The sequence below is a fragment of the Leucoraja erinacea genome, chromosome 5 (assembly GCF_028641065.1).
Source record: "Leucoraja erinacea ecotype New England chromosome 5, Leri_hhj_1, whole genome shotgun sequence".
Taxonomy (NCBI): Eukaryota; Metazoa; Chordata; class Chondrichthyes; order Rajiformes; family Rajidae; genus Leucoraja; species Leucoraja erinaceus.
The window spans coordinates 19,555,445-19,574,703 of NC_073381.1; the positions used below are offsets into that span (position 1 = coordinate 19,555,445).

General features: G+C 41.8%; 1 protein-coding gene across 1 annotated transcript in view; it reads right to left on the reverse strand.

Moving 5' to 3' along the window:
* Nucleotides 1-19,259, reverse strand: part of LOC129697005 (signal-induced proliferation-associated 1-like protein 2) — a 437,405-nt gene that overhangs the window by 216,886 nt on the left and 201,260 nt on the right. Inside the window, exons 7-8 of the mRNA XM_055635187.1 lie at nucleotides 13,634-13,808; nucleotides 11,712-11,815 (exon numbers count right to left, since the gene is read on the reverse strand). Coding sequence (XP_055491162.1) covers nucleotides 11,712-11,815; nucleotides 13,634-13,808 — 279 coding nt within the window. The remainder of the gene's footprint in view (nucleotides 1-11,711; nucleotides 11,816-13,633; nucleotides 13,809-19,259) is intronic.

The following is a 19,259-nucleotide window of genomic DNA, read 5'->3' on the forward strand; positions in this document are numbered from 1 at the left end:
AATTATTTTTAAATTAGTGGAACATAAACATTTTTCCTGTTGGATCACATGAGAGAAATTAAGCAGCATATTATACGTTACTTTTAGTCCAGAAACTTTCATTTTGCATTAACACATTTTATTCATTACATTTCATATGAATGTATATCAATGAATGTATCAATTCAAGAGCAAAATTATCAGGTGGCATGTCTGTTGAACTAAGGCTCTTAAATCAATAATACTGGCTGGCAAAATAGCATTGATGCAGTGCAGTGACAATTTAACTGAACAATCCTAATGCCACTCCAAGTCCTCCAAAGAGCACAAGACACTAGGCCACATCTGCCAAGTGTGATACTTGCACAAGTGCTTTTGCTCCAATTTAATGATCCTAATGCTTTATCTTTTAAGCACACTGGAGATTGATATATGGAGTCATATTCAATAGAACCTTGGCCGAAAAAGGAAAGGATATACTATTGCCAAAAATGAAAATAACAGAATTATCAATCCTGTTAGAAACAAATTTGAAATGTGATAAAAGCCAATATGGTGCACGCTGGGTTAAATCCCATGCAAAATGCTGAACCCTTTGACATTGTATCAAATTAATAAGTGATAATTTTCCCTTCTAAGAAAGATTATTTTGTTCTTGCAGACAGAATAACAAAGTTTTATTACAAGACGGTTGGAAATTGCACCAAATAAAGTACTGAAAATGAAACATATTCTGAAGACAAACCTTTGAGATTTACAACTCCGTAAAATAAATCTCACCATTTCAATATTTAAGTCTCCACTTTGTTCCTGCCAACATGTTGCAAGGAGGATGTACCCTACAGCTAAATATAATTGAAAATTCTTTCTAAAACTTTAAGGTGACAAATTTGGAACTGTTAAGGGTGTAAAAAAGCTCATTTTTATTAACAAAAAACCAGACTGAGTGGGACCCGTTGGATGCCAGTCACCACGGGGGGTCTGTGGTGGGGGGGAGGTGAGGGTAGGTGTGTATGTGGGCGGGAGGTGTTTGCGAGAGTGGGGGGGAGGAGGGATATGGGGGGGAGGGGGGGTGTGTGGGGGGTGGGGGGGGGGAGGGCGGGGTATTGGGGGAGAATTTTGAGTAAAACACAAAGTGCCAGAGGAATTCAGGTGGTCAGGTAGCATAGTAATTGTGGAGGGAATGGATAGGCAACTAAAGTCTGAATAAGTGTCCCGACCTGAAACAGCACCTAGCCATTCCCTCCACAGGTGCTGCCTGACCCACTGAATTCCTCCAGTACAGGTGCACAACCTTTTATCCGAAAGCCTTGGGACCAGACACCTTTCGTAATTCAGAATTTGTCGGTCTTCGGAATGGAAATTTTTTTGCGTAGATTTTAATGGCTGGCTCAGTGGTAGAGTGCTCGGCTCATATCCGCAAGGTCGCGAGTTTGCGCCTTGATCCCGGCAGGAGAAGTTGGAGCGGGGCTGGGCTGGGCTGCTGCTGGCTGTGGGTCTCTCGGTTCTCCGTGCTTGCGGTGGGCCTGGGGGTCGGTGTCCCGTTGGTCCTGACGTCTCCGGTGACTGCACTGCGCTGCTAGAATCGCCGACGTGAAGACAGTGCAAAGCCCCCGCGCCGGTGCAATGAGCGGGGAGCTGGAGAGGGGAGGGAAGGGGTCACACACATGGCCGGGAAGCAGAGGGGTGTAGGTGGGGTGAAACTGAAGGGAGCGACAATTTGCTGCTGCCTGCACGCTAAGTTTAAAAGTTCCCACGCAAGACTCACGATACACTGTGTATCGTGTCTACCGTGGGAACTTTTTAACCCAGCGGGCAGGCAGCAGCATATTGTCAATTATTAACCCTCCCGCGCAATATACCCTCACCTCTTTTTTGAATGGGGATTTAGTTCCCCTTTCTTCGAGGACCGACCGGAGGTTCCGCTGTCACCTCTGCGGGCCGCCCTCGGTGAACGTCCTGTCTCCCTGTCCCTGGAATAGTAGGGGGCGATCAAACAGCACAATATCCCACTCCCCCTCCAACGCGACCCCAAGAACAAGAAGTACCTTCCACACTATCAGCTTCTGCCCATACACTGCGTGTTCCTCTGAAGTTGGAACGGGGCTGGGCTGGAGTTGCTGATCTGGGATCTCCGTGCTTGCAGTGGGCCTGGGGGTCGGTGTCCCGATGAGAGGGCGCAGCTCGGGCTGTGGGCGAACTGCCACTTGTCGCCGTAGCGGCCCATCGGGGAGCGGCTTCTGGTGGTCCCGACGTCTCCGGCCAGTTTGCAGTTTTCCTCTGGAGTTGGAACGGGGCTGGGCTGCTGCTGGCTGTGGGTCTCTGGGTTCTCCGTGCTTGCGGTGGGCCTGGGGGTCGGTGTCCCGTTGGTCCTGACGTCTCCGGTGACTGCACTGCGCTGCTAGAATCGCCGACGTGAAGACAGTGCAAAGCCCCCGTGCCGGTGCAATGAGCGGGGAGCTGGGGAGGGAAGGGGTCACACACATGGCCGGGAAGCAGAGGGGTGTAGGTGGGGTGAAACTGAAGGGAGCGACAATTTGCTGCTGCCTGCACGCTAAGTTTAAAAGTTCCCACGCAAGACTCACGATACACTGTGTATCGTGTCTACCGTGGGAACTTTTTAACCCAGTGGGCAGGCAGCAGCATATTGTCAATTATTAACCCTCCCGCGCAATATACCCTCACCTCTTTTATGAATGGGGATTTAGTTCCCCTTTCTTCGAGGACCGACCGGAGGTTCCGCTGTCACCTCTGCGGGCCGCCCTCGGTGAACGTTTTCAAGGACCTTTCTTCAAGGACCGAAAAAATGTCGCTATTCGGAGGTTTTCGTTATTTGGATCGTCGGATAAAAGGTTGTGCACCTGTACTGAGTCCTTTACACAAGTAATCTTCCCAGTTCGTATACAGAACCTAATTATGTGCAAAAGGCGAGAATGCAGTAGTGCATTGCTTTACAAAGTGATCAACTGCAAAAGCAGATCTGGAGGAGTGAAGACCTGGGCCTATATTTAACCGGAAATTGTGGCCGTATATACATTACAAGTCAAATGCTAAACACATACTACAGGGAAAATAAAACTGGGGCTGAAAGAGCTTACAGTTTCTTGGAGTCTAAATCTCCAAAGACTTGTAACCAAGCCATGAAGCAATACCCAAGATGAAGAGGTGTTATTTATGGACAGTCGCTATTATGTCTTTGTACTTTGAAACCTAGCCATGACCGTTTACAATATCCTGCTTCAATCTTTTCACATGAATGAATGAATGAATGCCATTTTATTGTCACTATACACATGTACAATGAGATTAAAAGCAGCTCCTACTCAGTGCAGACATGTAATTAATCAAAAACAAAAACAAAGGGGGGGGGGGATAAGGTGCACAGTTCTGCGGCGCTATATACATATCTATAAAAAGACAATGGATGAATAGAGTGAATAAATAGGATTCCTATATACAGTATGGGTACAGTTACATCTCATATGGGATACAGTCTCTGATTAGGGTGCAGGCACAGAGCATCTCTTTTTTTAACGCATTAACTTAAAGTCAAGTCTCTATACTTTCAACTATCCAAGTTCACTTTTCTTACAATCAAAGCCAAAATCATATTTAAATGCAAGAAGGTTATTCAAGAAATAGTATTCCTATGGTTGTGGACGATAGTTTGAGAGTTCCGTCAAATGATAGGTCCTGGCTGAAATGGAGATCACTTTGTACAGGATGCGAGTATCCTCATACTCATACTTATTTTATTAGCCAAGTATGTTTTACAACATACGAGGAATTTGATTTGCCATACAGTCATATTAATATAAAGCAACAGAATACACAAAATACATTTTAACATAACATCCACCACAGTGAGTCCTCCATATTCCTCACTGTGATGGAAGGCGAAAAACAAGTTCAATCTCTTCCCTTCTTTGTCCTTCAGCGGTCGGGGGCCTTTAACCTTCTGTTGACGGGACGATCTTATTCCCGTAGCTGGTGGCGGGCCTCCTCGTCAGGGCGATCAAGCTCTTGCATTGGGGGGAATCTCAGTTCTCCCGCGCCGAGCAATCTACCCCAGGTCAGGGCTTGTCGAACTTTCTGCGTCGTTCGAGCCTCTCAACTCGGTCTCTCCTGAGACTGCGAGCTCCGCGATGTTAAAGTCCGCAGGCCGCAGTTAGAGTGTCGATCCCAGGCAAGAAATTGGCTCCAATAGTAAGTCCACGCCCCGCAGTGGGGCTCAAAGTCAGACCCGAGCAAGGCCTCCAGCTCCACGATGTTAGGCCACAGAGCGACCGGAGATACGACCCGGAAAACAATTGCATCTCCGGCAAGGTAAGAAATTGAAAAAGTTTCCCCCGACTACCCCGCCGCCTACCCCCCACATAAAACAAACCGGAGAACATATATAATAAATATAAATAAATGTAAATAGAGGTCAGAGTGATCTCTTACATTATTTCAATTGAAAAATAAATCTTCAATTTGTCTTTTATCTGAAGGGTTCCAAAGAAAGATGTAATCTAGTATCCTGTATATTTTCCAAAGTCTCTTGCCCACCCCAGAAGACTGATATGCAAGCCTATTTTAACTGAATCCATGCCAAGGTCATATGCAAAGTCATAAATGCAATGGTCCATAAGTAATAAATTCAAAAATACTTAATGGCTGTTACTGGTTGCAATGGTTACAGTTGTTTAAAGACACTTCCCAAACAGGGAAGTGAAGAGTAAAGCATAATTGTGTGGGGCAGAGCCAATGGAGCAAAGGGCTTGTGTTACACGTGATTGAACATGATTGAACATTTGGGAATCAGTAACATTTGACCAGTTGTGGTCATTCCTAACAATACTCGGGGCTAATTAGACTTTTTGACTGGTCTCTCATCCACCACAATAAACAATTATTACTTTTACCAGCAATGCATGGCCTACCAACAAACAATTACCCATCTGGGCTGTCCCAACATCTCCCAAACTCATGCCTTCTACCATCAGTCATTTAAAGTTATCAGTCAGATACAGCCACAGAAGGCTGTGGAGGTCAAATCAATGGATATTTTTAAGGCATATATAGATTTGTGACTAGTACAGGTGTCAGGGGTTATGAGGAGAAGGCAGGAGAATGGGGTAAGGAGGGAGAGACAGATCATCCATGATTGAATGGCAGAGCAGACTTGATGGGCCGAAAGGCCTAATTCTGCTCCTATCACTTATGACCTTTATACCAGTTATAAATAACAAGTGACTTTGAAAAATCCTACTCCTTCAAATGTTATTGGGTCTAAATGTTGTAGTTCCCTGTCCAACTACACTTAATCCTTCATTTTAAGGATTGCAGTAGATCAAGAAGATGGCTTACATTAACCTCCTCGGGGTCAATTCAGATGTCAATAAATGCTGACCTTCATTAGACCAATATTCTTGCTTCAGAACTCATAAAAGTTATAGATTAAAAAATGCAAAATAAGTGGTATGGCAGGTGGAGGCCAGAAGAGTAAATGTAGCGAGTAATTTAGCTGCAATCAATCCTGATGCCTAATAAATTTACCTGTACTCTCCTCCCTGGCACCCTGCTGCCTTTGCCAGATATGATGAGTGGAAGCAAGTGAAGCAGTGAATTTTATAATTTTAGTTTGATTGCAAGACATTAAATGGAGAGAGATATAAACATTGGGATGATTTTGTTTTTGTCTTCCTTATTGTCATGCCAAAATCTGCATTCAGTTGACTGTCATTTCCCCAGCTCTGCCCACAAGGTTAATGAAATGAACAGCGCACTATGGTAATCAAGTGAAGATTGAATGGTGCAAGTAGTTGTGCTACCTGCTGAAAGAGCGTGGTAAAGTTGTGTCTGGTGATGATGCAAATAGCAGATGATTAATGAGATTTGAAAAGGGAAAAAAATATTTCTTGCAGTTTAGCACGCTGCAGCTCACGGTATGGTCTCCTCTAGATAGGGGAAATACAATGCAGATAAATTTGCAGCTATTCAGGCTGAAAGCATGACCCCGAGTTGCCGGTTACTCTGTTCCACTTCCACTATGATCTATTTTTGACTTCCTACACTGTACCAATGAAATTCAATGCAAGCTTGAGGAACAGCACCTTAATACATTGCAGCTTTCAGAGCTCAACATCAAACTGAACTATATTAAATGGTCTTGCATTTCACACTTCCAGCATTTTGTCCCTTCCTCCAGATCTGATGAAAGGTCATCAACATGAGATGTTAGTCATCAACATGAGACGTTAATTCCCTACACAGATGTACTTGACCTGCTGAGTGTTTCCAATGTTTACAACTTTTATTTTAGATTGTCGCAATATGCAACATTTTGCTCTTGCATGTTAATTTATCTGGTAATGAAGCAATATTATAAACTTTTTCTTCCGGTATATATAGTAGCAGCAAAGGAACATCAAGATAATATACATAAAAAATTACACACTTGGGGTCAATCTTGCTGAGATATTTCATATTCAAGGTGAGAGGTGTTAATACTGGGGAATGGAACATGACTCATTTCAGGCATGTAGAGTCAGCATCAACATCGCCCAGGTCAGTTATGCAACTGTCTGATACAGTGCAAAGCTTCTTCTGTACTGCAACAGTAAGCATTCTTTACTGCAGTATTGCATTATTTGCTTTCTCCTTTGTCAGTGCAGTCTCATTGCATGAGGTTGCTAATTAAAACTGAAATAGGAATATTTGTTCTCGCCCCCATGAACAATTTCTATTGAGATTGACTGAACTATACCATACACTGTGAACCCTACATCCTGATGGAGTGTAGATACTTTCCTTTGGGTAAATCTCTCCGTTTAGTCAGATCATAGCTACCTTATTTAATTTCAGTTATGTGATAAGAGAGCAGACTTTATTCAAAATTGTATTACTAAATAAGGAAATTAATCTAGCTGAACATCATTTTCCTCCCACTGATGTCCTCAAATAGATATGTCGCTCAATGACATTCACTTTCTGTTCATCTATCAACGGCACTAAAAAAAGCACAAAAAACTGATTTGCAATCATTTCCAAAAACTGCTCACTAAAGAAATGTTAACTTCAATTCCCTTCTGACCCACATTTACTTTAACAGCATAGGCTATTTAATTTTAAATATATATTCTTTGAAATTCCATTGAAGTACTAATGAGAGAGAACTTTATCTCCCCTTTTTTACATTGGATTGTAAGATATTGGATTTAACAGGAATCCACAATTGGCATTAAGACATAAAATGGAAAAATCTGAAAATCAACACAGCAGAATCTGTGTAATACATCTAATGTTGAGACATTAAAGAGTTGGGGAGCGAGTAAAGCTCAATTCCTTTGGTTTATATGGTTTCATAGAATTGTGGTCAACTGAACCATCAGAGAAGAGTCACAATGAATCAATTACACAAATTAAATCTTGATTGTATGTTGTAAGTTCTTGTAGACATCCTCTATTATAGAAACATAGAAACATAGAAATTAGGTGCAGGAGTAGGCCATTCGGCCCTTCGAGCCTGCACCGCCATTCAATATGATCATGGCTGATCATCCAACTCAGTATCCCGTACCTGTCTTCTCTCCATACCCCCTGATCCCCTTAGCCACAAGGGCCACATCTAACTCCCTCTTAAATATAGCCAATGAACTGGCCTCAACTACCCTCTGTGGCAGAGAGTTCCAGAGATTCACCACTCTCTGCGTGAAAAAAGTTCTTCTCATCTCGGTTTTAAAGGATTTCCCCTTTATCCTTAAGCTGTGACCCCTTGTCCTGGACTTCCCTAACATCGGGAACAATCTTCCTGCATCTAGCCTGTCCAACCCCTTAAGAATTTTGTAAGTTTCTATAAGATCCCCTCTCAATCTTCTAAATTCTAGAGAGTATATTTGTTATAATGCGGTATTGGAATCAAGCAAAACACATTACATGGTATATACTTCAAGCAGGGCTGGCAACATTGGGTGAGAGTTGGGGAGCGAGAAATTGTAAGAATCAAGCTGAGGGAACGTAGCGACTGGGGGGGGGGAGGATAGAGCTCCCATGGTATGGAACTTTTGCATTTTTCAGCTTGAAATTGTGCAATCTGGTGATACTGTAGAGGGTCTTTTAACTTACACTTGAATGCAATATTTATGCTTTAAATTGGATTAGCTATGAATAAGCTTAGGCTAAATAACATTCCTAGTTACATTCCATAAAAGAACTTGGCTCTGATCAACAGATGCAGCACATGAATTATCTTAGTGTATTCATGTATGGAAATTAGATTATAATCAAGCACTTGGCCCATGTTGACCAACCTGGGTCTCACTGCACACCTGGTACTACTCCTGACCCTGACTCCAGTTGCATACCTTCTCTCATTCCTGACACTGAGTCCAGCCTTACACCTGGCCCCCTATTCTACCATGATCATAGCTGCTTACCTGCTTAGGTTCCCAGTGCTGAACACTCCCATTGTCCCAGCTTTGAATGCACACCGAGTACTATTCCAGACCTTGACTCGGGATGCACACTTGGCCTTGCTCCTAGCCCCTCTCCACTGACAATATATCTGGCCCACACATAAAGCCCCATATCTGACCCCCTGGACTTAACCTATTATGTTCCAAGTCCACAGGCGCTTATCTAATACGGTAATCTTTTATGGGGGCACTTCACAGACCAAATGTTGTATAACAAAATCTGCTATATCCATTGGCTTCCTTGTTATCTAACATGCTAGTTACTTTGTCAAATAAGTCATCAATTGGTTGAACACAATGTCTCATCCATAAAATTATACTCACTCAGCTGTATCAGTATTCTGTTACCATTTCTTTCATTTTCCTAACAAACTGCCCTGAAGTCATTTTCACCCCCAATATTTTTAGTATTTTGCTGTCTTCCACTCAGCTGGGACTTTTCCGAAATGCAAAGTCCAATAACAATATATATTTAAGCAATAATATTCTATTTAGTGTGATCTTGCGAGTACATAATATTTTCTGTGGTATTCATAACACAATGATAAAAATATTTTTGTTTTGATTGCACCTACCAACATGCATACATTAGTATATTACAGTTAATATGTACCAAGAGCAAATTTTTGTTCCAATGCTCCCCATTCCCAATTACTTTTACATTGAAGTGATTAAAATCAAAGTGAAGTTTAAATGGCATCCGAAAAATATTAATTACGTGGTTGGTTGGAGTCAGTATCAGCACAATTACTATATTAAACTTCGAATCTTCAGATGTCCTGGTTCAAGCAAAAACTAAAGACAAATAATAACCTCCTCACACAATCCCCTGCAAGTATCTCTGTCACTCCTTTAAAATATGCCCCTTCTTTGAACAAGCTCTTAAACATCGCATCTGAATCAGTTTCCATCTGATTACACTCCTTGAGGATGTTCATCTACGTATTCAATTAATAAAACAATGAGATTGGGGACATTTCCATTCAACCTGTCAAAGGAATTTAGGGGGGGGGGGGGGGGGGTTAGAAATAGTCAGTGAGGTAAACAAACATAATAGTTGAATGGCAAATGACAATAGTGCTACCTTCCCAATATTTAACTGAAGGAAATAATGGGTTATCGGGCTGTATGTTGTGACAGACAGCCTGCCATCTTGCATGTCATTTTAATATTACACTTATCCCACCCCCTTGGATGTTCCAGATTAATAAATTAAGGTTTTGTCAACTAATTACAAATCAGGCTAATTACAAATCAATAACATTAGCCAACTCCGAAACACGAAACACTGAGCATTGGGATCCAGACATCATGGACAACTGGCCTCAGTTCCCCGCTCACATCTGGCAGTGCTCACCGTCTGAACCAGGGGCCGTGGAGCATTTTTGAAAGTGGGAGGGGGGGGGGGGGGGGGGGGGGGGGGGGCAACCTGAGCGATCACTGATCACTGGTTTTTGTTTGTTTTTGTTTAAAGTATTTTTAAGAGGTAACCTTTTCCACACAAAGGGTGGTGGGTGCATGGAACAAGCTGCCAGAGGAGGTAGTTGAGGCAGGGACTATCCCAACATTTAAGAAACAGTTAGACTGATACATGGATAGGACAAGTTTGGAGGGATATGGACCAAAAGCAGATAGTGTAGCTGGGACATGTTGGCATGTGGGCATGTTGGGCCGAAGGGCCTGTTTTCACACTGTATCATTCTATGACTACATTATACCTCCACCATGTATGAATGCTTCAAAATCAAGTGGTCGAGTTTTATTGCCATATACTCAAGCATAGAAACATAGAAAATAGGTGCAGGAATAAGCTATTCGGCCCTTCGAGCCAACACTGCCATTCAATATGATCATGGCTGTTCATCTAATATCAGTTCCTCGTTCCTATTTTTTTCCCCATATCCCTTGATTACACTAGCCCCAGAGCTAAATGTAACTCTCTCTTGAAAACATGCAGTGAATTAGCCTCCACTGCCATCTGTGGCAGAACATTCCACATATTCACAACTCTTTGGGTGAAGAAAGTTTGTCCTCATCTCAGTCCTAAATGGCTTACACCTTATTCTTAAACTGTGACCCCTGGTTCTGAACTCACCCAACATCGGGAACATTTTTCCTGCAGTTACAGTAAGTGAAAATCTAGCAGGCAAGCGGGATACTTTCTCCAACCACCCCCATTTGAAGAACGCTATCTTTCACCGCTTCTACCCAGTGCTTGGTACCTACTTCCAGCAGCCACTGGTTGTCCTCCAGGATGCACCGAGCCGCAGCCTGGTCCATGCCGGTCAACAGAGCGAATTCGGCACAGAGACTTTCACAGCTGTGGCACAATGCTTCCGACTGCTCCGACGGCCCGGGACTCTTGCACTGAGACTGCTCCATAGCCGGAGCTGCAGTGAGCGACTCGCCAGCACGGCAAACACTCGCCAGCTCCTGCTCCCCTTCCACATCTGCTCCCGCCGCTGCTTCTGCTTCCATCCCTCCCTCCGTCCCGGCTCTCCAACACCCACGACCAGATTGCTCAGAGCACAGCAGCGCCTCGTCCAAAGCCGGATAAATTGAAACACGTCTAGCCAAAAAAGTGGGGGGCTGTAGCCCCCCCCCCCGGTTCCGCGGCCCATGTACCTCTCTCCTGCTGCTCACTGGCTTCGCTCATGTCAGCCGCTTTCCCGCAAATCCTTAAATTCCGACTGCCGCCGGGAGCAGGACATGGCCTTACCTGCTGCACTGGGTGACACTCATTCACTGGGTCTGTGTCTTTCAATGTAAATTGGCATGGGGACATGGTTTGGAGGTGTGAGACGATTCGGTCAAGTGAGAATAACAGAGAATAAGAATGCTGCTGTCTTGTCAACAGACGCGCACAGAAGCACTTGATATTAGTTTTGAAATTCTCGTTGATCACAGAATTTCTCACAACAGAGCGTGAGAAATTTGTGATCAGTGTGAGAGCTGGGCGAAATTCGTGAGTCTCACGCTCAATGCGAGAGAGTTGGCAGCTTCAATAGTACAGAGCACACTTAAAATATAACCAACTACACTTTTAATTGTGATATTGTGCAGGAAATAACAACATTTTACAATTGTTAATCTTCAGACCATACCTTTACAAGAAAAGTAATTGGGCAAAATAGGACTATAGCAATAGTTACAATCTCTTATATGCGAGAGTGTGACATAGTGCTGCAGATTTTTTTAAATAACTATTTATCTTGCACTTAAAAATATGATCACCTCTATTGATGACTTGCCTGACATTGATGACTTGCATACCTGTTGTCTGTTGTTGGGAGTATATGGAAGCATCGTTGATACATGGAACATGATTTCATAATCCTTATATGTTGTATAGAGAGAATGAGTTCCAGTGGAGTCAGCTAAAATATGAAAATAAAACAATTTAAAAGTGTACAGAAAATGATAGCAATTACAATCGCTTTCTGAAGAGTACATTTAAGGGACTAGGCAGAATGTTCTTTAACACAAGGAATGGAAATGCTGAGGAATGGAAACATTACCCCTTCTTTGTTAGGTAAACCCAAGCAAAAGCAGAATAAATCATGAACATTGAAAAATATACACGATGTTGGAATTCTGAAATAAAAACAGATATGCTGGAATTATTCAGCAGATTAGGCAGTTTTGTGGAGAATGAAACAGTCAACATTTCAAGCTAATGGCCTTCATCATCATAAATTCCACTTTGTCCCAAGCATGTACTTGAATGTGTAATTCTTATTTCCGCAAGCATATCATTTACCACTTCATTTCCACTTCAGTCTGTTTACAAATCATGCCAATTAAAATGTCTAAAATGTTACACCTTAACCGATTTACCTTGAATTGAATATTCTCCTATTCTAGTGAAAATCACCTCCAAAATACATTCCCACCATGGAATGTTGTAGGAAAGAACTGCAGATGATGGTTTAAATCGAAGGTAGGCACAAAATGCTGGAGTAACTCAGCGGGACAGGCAGCATCTCTAGAGAGAAGGAATGGGCAACGTTTCGAGTCCTATTCCTATATTTACCTGTCCAGTCAGGACAGTCCATAATTTTCACAATCTCTATTATCTGAGGGGAAACATATCTAGGCGCATAGCCATAAAGAGTTCATCAAAATACTCCAAAGGGAAATGATAATGGCAACTCAGCTCTTCAGAATGATTATTCTGAACTTTAAAATTCCGAATTCTGCAAGATAAACTAACTCATTTATAAATCAGATCCAACATTTGTCAGTGGATATGATATCAGCAAATTACTATCAGCTTATTAGGTCGGAGGTCAACATTTAGATATGACTCATTCACCATATCTGAGCAATTTTTATTCAGAAAGGCTATTATACTTCTGCCCAATAATCCTCCTTCTTAGTGTTTTCAGTACAATTCTTAACGACATAGTAAATTAATCATTTTCATAAGAATAAACCAATAGCCATATTCTTCAAGTTTTACTTAATATCATTTAATTCAGATTTTCATTGAAAACAGAAGAAACGGAAGAATAAAGATATTGAGATGCCCTCGCACACTATAGATTCTATGAGCAGAACTTATTTATTTGATTTTTGCCACACATAACCCATCCATATATTCTTAACACTCATACCAGCAGATTGAGGGCAAGTTACTTCCCAACTGTTCCCCACTCGTCAGACTGGTGAAATTACATCACATAAGCTAAAGATGTATTTCTGTTTCCTCAATCTACCTCATTGTGTCCCTTGTACTCTTTCTGATAACTACAGATTTTCTGTAAAATTTGATTATATTCATACATGGATAGCACACAAAACAAAATGTTTCACTGTATATTGGTACGTGACAATAATAAAAATAATAAACAAAACCATAATTGGCCTGACTCATTACCCAGAACAAAGTTCTGCAAAGTCAGCTTCCTCATTGGGCCTGAAACCCAATAATCAAGAAAGTTCTGAATACACTTCAGAAACTTCACCCTCGCTTTCACATTGTGTTGTTTCTTTTCAAGACTACGCTAGGATAGTTGAACGGCCCTATTTTCACTCATTTATTTCATTTAGACATTTCCTCAATTTCCCTGCAAATTGACTCCTCAATAAATTGACTCCTCAATAAACTCCCCTGTTGCAAAATTCACCTGCTCCCTGTTTGAACTCTCAGCCAAGATAAATCATTCCAAAAACAAAAAGATAAAGTGGCTTACTTTTGTTGTCCAACTGTGCTCTGTACTTGCCGAAGCCCTTTAGTCTCACCCTGTGGCCAAGGAGATCAAGGAACTCTTCAAACACTGGGCTTCCCATCTCATTGTTGTACATCTCTTCCTCAGTGCTTTGGCCTGCTTTGCAGTAAAGGACTCCAACTTTATGCTGGAAGCTTAGCTGAAATAAAAGTCATAATTTTAACAAATGACTGCCAGGTATATAACTAAAAAAATGGTTAGCAGATCTTGAAATTCCTTCTGTCCTAGGGTTGGACGAAAATAAGTTCTAAGTTTCTGCATCGCGCGAGAGAAAGCCAACCTATACCAAAATCTTCAACCACATCTGCCCCTTCAGACTGAACTTGGCACTGAAAAATATGCAAAGAGACTGACAAACGTACGTATGCAAGGCCTTTCATTAAATCAGTAAGTCCCCTTAGCAGAGTACTTTTAAGATGTAGTCACTTTTGAATCAGAAAACATGTCAGTCAATTTCTGCACAGTGCGATCCCACAAATAATTGTAGTATACTGGTCAAGTACAGTGTCCAGAGATATGGCCTATTGGACATACTAGTTTAAATCCCACCATAGCAGTTGAGAAATGTAAATTCAAGTAAATGGAGAAAACTGCACCAACCAAAATGACTAATCCTAATAATTGAGGTAACGAAGGTAATTGATGAGGGCAGGACAGTGGATGTTGTCTGCATGGATTTTAGTATGGCATTTGATAAAGTCCACCCTGGCAAGCTAATCCAGAAGATTAAGATACATGGGATTCACAGTGACATAAACGTATGGATTCACAGCTAGCTTACCAATAGTAGAAAGAGGGTATGGTGAAAGGCATTATTCAGATTAGATGTCTGTGACCAGTGGAGTTCCATGGGGATCTGTGTTGCGACCTCTGCTGTATGTGATATATGTACAAATGATTTGAACATAAATGTAGATGGGTTGGATAGTAAATTTGTAAACACAATGATCACTGGAGTTGTGGATTGTGAGGAAGGCTGTCAAAGTATAAAGCAGAATATAGATCAGTGTAGAAATGGATGGAGAAATGGCAGATGGGAGTTTAATCTGAGCAAGTGTGAGGTGCTGCACATTTGGAGGTTGAATGAAAGGAGAAAATATGCAGTTAATAGCAAAACCCTCAACAGCATTAATCAACAGAAATATCTTGGGGTCCAAGTTCTTAGCTCGCTGAAAAAGACTACACAATCAGATAGAGTGATACAAGTGGCATACCTTCATTGATTTTGGCATTGAGTACATGTATCAGGAAGTCATGATGCAGCTTTATAGGGCTTTAGTTAGATCGTATATGGAGTATTGCATATAGTCCCAGTCACCCCATTATGAGAAGGACGTGTTGGCTTTGAAGAGGGTATAGAGGAGGTTTATCAGAATGCTGCCTGGATTAGAGGGTATTTTCTACAAGGAATGGATGGACAAACTTTGATGGTTTTCTCTAGTGCATCGGATGAGGGGCACAGTTGGGGTAGACGGTCAGAACCTTTTACCTAGATGGAGGCCTTTGTTTCAAGGTGAAAGGGGCAACATTTACGAGAGATGTGCGAGGCGTTTCTTTTTTTACAGAGGGCGATATGTGCCTGGAACGCAGTGCCTGGGGTGGTGGTGGAGGTAGGTACGACAGTGGCGTTTAGGATGCCTTTAGATAGGCACATGGATATGCAGGGAATGGAGGGGTATGAATCACACACAGGCGATGGTGATTAATTTAGCTTGGCATCATGTTCAGCACAGACATTGTGGTCCAAAAGGAGGGTTGTGGAGGGTTATGGTATGAGTGCAGGCAGGTGGGACTAAGGGGAAAAAACATTTGTTCGGCACGGGCTTGTAGGGCCGAGATGGCCTTGTTATATGGTTATATGGTTAAAAGGTCTGTTCCTGTGCTGTACTTGTCTATGTTCCATAGTCTAATAATGATAAACATGAAAATAACAGATTGTTATAAAGATCCTGCTTATTCATTAATTTCCTACCTGATTTAGCCTTTGCAAATCCAAGCTAACAGTAAGAAGGATCCCAATGAGAAACGTCACCTATCCATGTTCTCCAGAGATGCTGCCTGACCCGCTGAGTTACTCCAGCACTTTGTGTCTTTTCAAGCTAACAGTAAAGTAGTTGAATTAACTGTCCCCCAACTGTCTTGGCAGATCATACAGTTGAAAAATCATAAGGCGTAGAATAAATTTTCACCATGTTTAAATTATGATTACGTATCTAAGAATGCAGGCAGGTGTGGAGGGTTATGCCTGGGTTTCAACAACTAAGTTACAGAGATAGGTTGAATAAGTTAGGTCTTTATTCTCTGGAGCGCAGAAGGTTAAGGGGGGACCTGATAGAGGTCTTTAAAATGATGAGAGGGATAGACAGAGTTGATGTGGACAAGCTTTTCCCTTTCAGAATAGGGAAGATTCAAACAAGAGGACATGACTTCAGAATTAAGGGACCTGTTTAGGGGTAATATAGGGGGAACTTCTTTACGCAGAGAGTGGTATGTGGAATGAGCTCCCAAAGTGGTGGAGGCAGGTTCATGGTACATTTAAAAATAAATTGGATAGGCATGGATGAAGGGAGTCCATATGGTACGAGTCAGAAAAAAATTGTTTCGGCATGGACAGGGCCGAGATGGCCTGTTTGCATATGGTTAAGCAAAATGGAGAGGTAGCTCAAATTTTCTCTATGACCTATATGCTACAAATCAAGTACAAATAAACTCAGTGAAGTCCATAGTTAGGACATTTAGAGAAAGTGATCCTTTTGTAATGACCTTGCTTCATCTCAGGTTAGCAAATCATTTGTGAACTTCATTAGCAAATCATTGTATTAGCATGTTGTACATATTGCAAGATTTGCATCATACTATTTATGGGAACCTGAGAATTAATGTTGCAAAGTAGATTTGGGGGCTGTAAAGCTCAATTTGCAAGGCCAAGCATGATCTGAACTTGTGAGAGACCTCTGCAAATCCATCCTGATAGCTGTAACAAAACACGTGCGTGGAGCTCTACTCCGAGATGTGAATTTTAACTGGGAAAGAATGAGAGTTTTCATACCATGAAAACATTTATTTTGTACAAAAAGATTTAGATCTAGATGTTCCAAAAAGATTTACAGTGGTTTTCTTTTACAAGTATTTCCACAGTTTGTTTGTTTGAAGCCAACTTTGAAGTAACATAATCCTGATGTAGAAAAATAATACAATCAGATTGTATACTCTATGGATGTTGCTTGACAGTAAAAGCTCCTTTTCATAAAGTGCCATGGAATCCTTTATGCACCACCCTCCATAGCTTGCTATAATGCTTCAAAGGACAGCATCACTGTCTGTACAATATTCTTTCAGTTCAACACTGCTGAGTCTGTCCAGATTTTATACACAAGTTTCTGCAATAGCAACTGAATTTCAGACTTGGAGGTTTATGTGATCTACAACTCAGTTTGCTTCAGTTAGTAAAGTGCCTTATATTTCAATTGCATTTCAATGGTATTCAACAGACAGTAGATGCAGGAGTAGGCCATTCGGCCCTTCAAGCCAGCACCGCCATTCAATGTGATCATGGCTGATCATCCCCAATCAGTACCCCGTTACTGCCTTCTCCCCATATCCCCAGATTCCACTATCTTTAAGAGCCCTATCTAGCACTCTCTTGAAAGTATCCAGAGAACCGGCCTCCACTCTCTGAGGCAGAGAATTCCACAGACTCACAACTCTGTGTGAAAAAGTGTTTCCTCATCTCCGTTCTAAATAGCTTACTCCTTATTCTTAAACTGTGGTCCCCTGGTTCTAGACCCCCCCAACATCGGGAACATGTTTCCTGCCTCCGGCGTGTCCAAACCTTTAATAATCTTATATGTTTCAATAAGATCCCCTCTCAGCCTTCTAAATTCCAGAGTATACAGAGTATACAAGCCCAGCCGCTCCATTCTCTCAGCATATGATAGTCCTGCCATCCCCGGAATTAACCTTGTAAACCTACGCTGCACTTCCTCAATAGCAAGAATGTCCTTCCGCAAATTAGGGGACCAAAACTGCACACAATACTCTAGGTGTGGTCCCACTAGGGTCCTGTGCAACTGCAGAAGGACATCTTTGCTCCTATACTCAACTCCTCTTGTTATGAAGGCCAACATGCCATTCGCTTTCTTCACTGCTGTACCTGCATGCTTACTATCATTAACTGTTGAACAAGGACCCCCAGATCCCGTTGTACTTCCCCTTTTCCAAATTTGACACCATTTAGGTAATATTCTGCCGTCCTGTTTTTGCTACCACCATTCCATGGACATGAAACTCATGTGCTAAAGGATGGTGTTCCCAAGAAAGTTTCTCACTGCTTTATTGCACAACAAGATTAAAAATTGAACATCTTGGAATATTTTACAAACAAGGAATGGTTTTGCAGTAATGCAGTAAGGCTGCATGCAGGGATCATATCTATCTGATTTAGATTGCAAATATTCTAACTGTGCTTGCTGCTCATTCATAGCATGATTACACAATGGGGAACAAGCCCTCCGCCCAAAGAACTGACCATAGGTTCACAATATTCTCCCCCACATTATCAACTCCCCTCAAATTCAACCACTCACCTGTATACCAAGGGCAATTTACAAAGGGCAAATAATTTACTAATCTGCATATCTTTGTGATCTGGGAGAATTAACTGAGTACTTGGGGGAAACCTATATTGTTGCAGGGAGAACATGCAAAGTCCACACTGATAGATCCTGAGGTCAGGATTGGATCTGGGTAACTGGCATTGGGAAGAAATGGCTCTACTAACTGCACCACTTGACCAGTTGCGGCAAAATCCTGTTTTCCCTCAAACTCTGGTGAAAAACTGATCATCTTCTGGGTGGTCACAACCAGATCACTCCAGATTACAGATAAAATCCACCTAGCTACAATTGTTGCATTCAGCATCGTCTTACTCTAATTTATCAGCCTTTTATAAAAATAAAACAAAAGATCAATGATTCGGCATTCTTGGGTTACAAACATTGATTTATAAAAAACACTACATATGAATAGTTCATATTATTAAATTCAGAAATCCACCATTTGTGAGTGATGTATATAAATGACGGATGCAATTACAGATGAGCTAGTTAGGAAGTTTGCAGGAGACAATGAAATTGGTGGAATTCCAGACAATAAGGAAGGCTGTCAAAGTACACAGCTGGATATTGCTCACTTACAAAAATGTGTGGAAAAGTAGCAGATGGAGTTTAATCCAAGCAAGTGTGCGGTGATGCACTTTAGCAGGTTGAATGCAAGGGGAAAATATATAGTGAATGACAAGATCGTTACAGCATTAATATGCAGAGGGATCTTGGGGTCCAAGTTCATAACTCCCAAAAAGTGGCAAAACAAGTTAATAGAGTGGTAAAGAAGGTGTTTGGTATGCTTGCCTTCATCAGTCAGAGCATAAGTATAAGAGTCAGGAAGCCATGTTGCAGCTTTTTAGGACTTTGGTTAGGCCGCATTTGATGTTTTGTGTCTATCTGTTTGCCCATTGCAGGAAGAATGGGGAGGGTTTGGATAGATATTTACCAGTGTTAACTAGTGTTTAGTGTTGACTAGTGTGAATGGG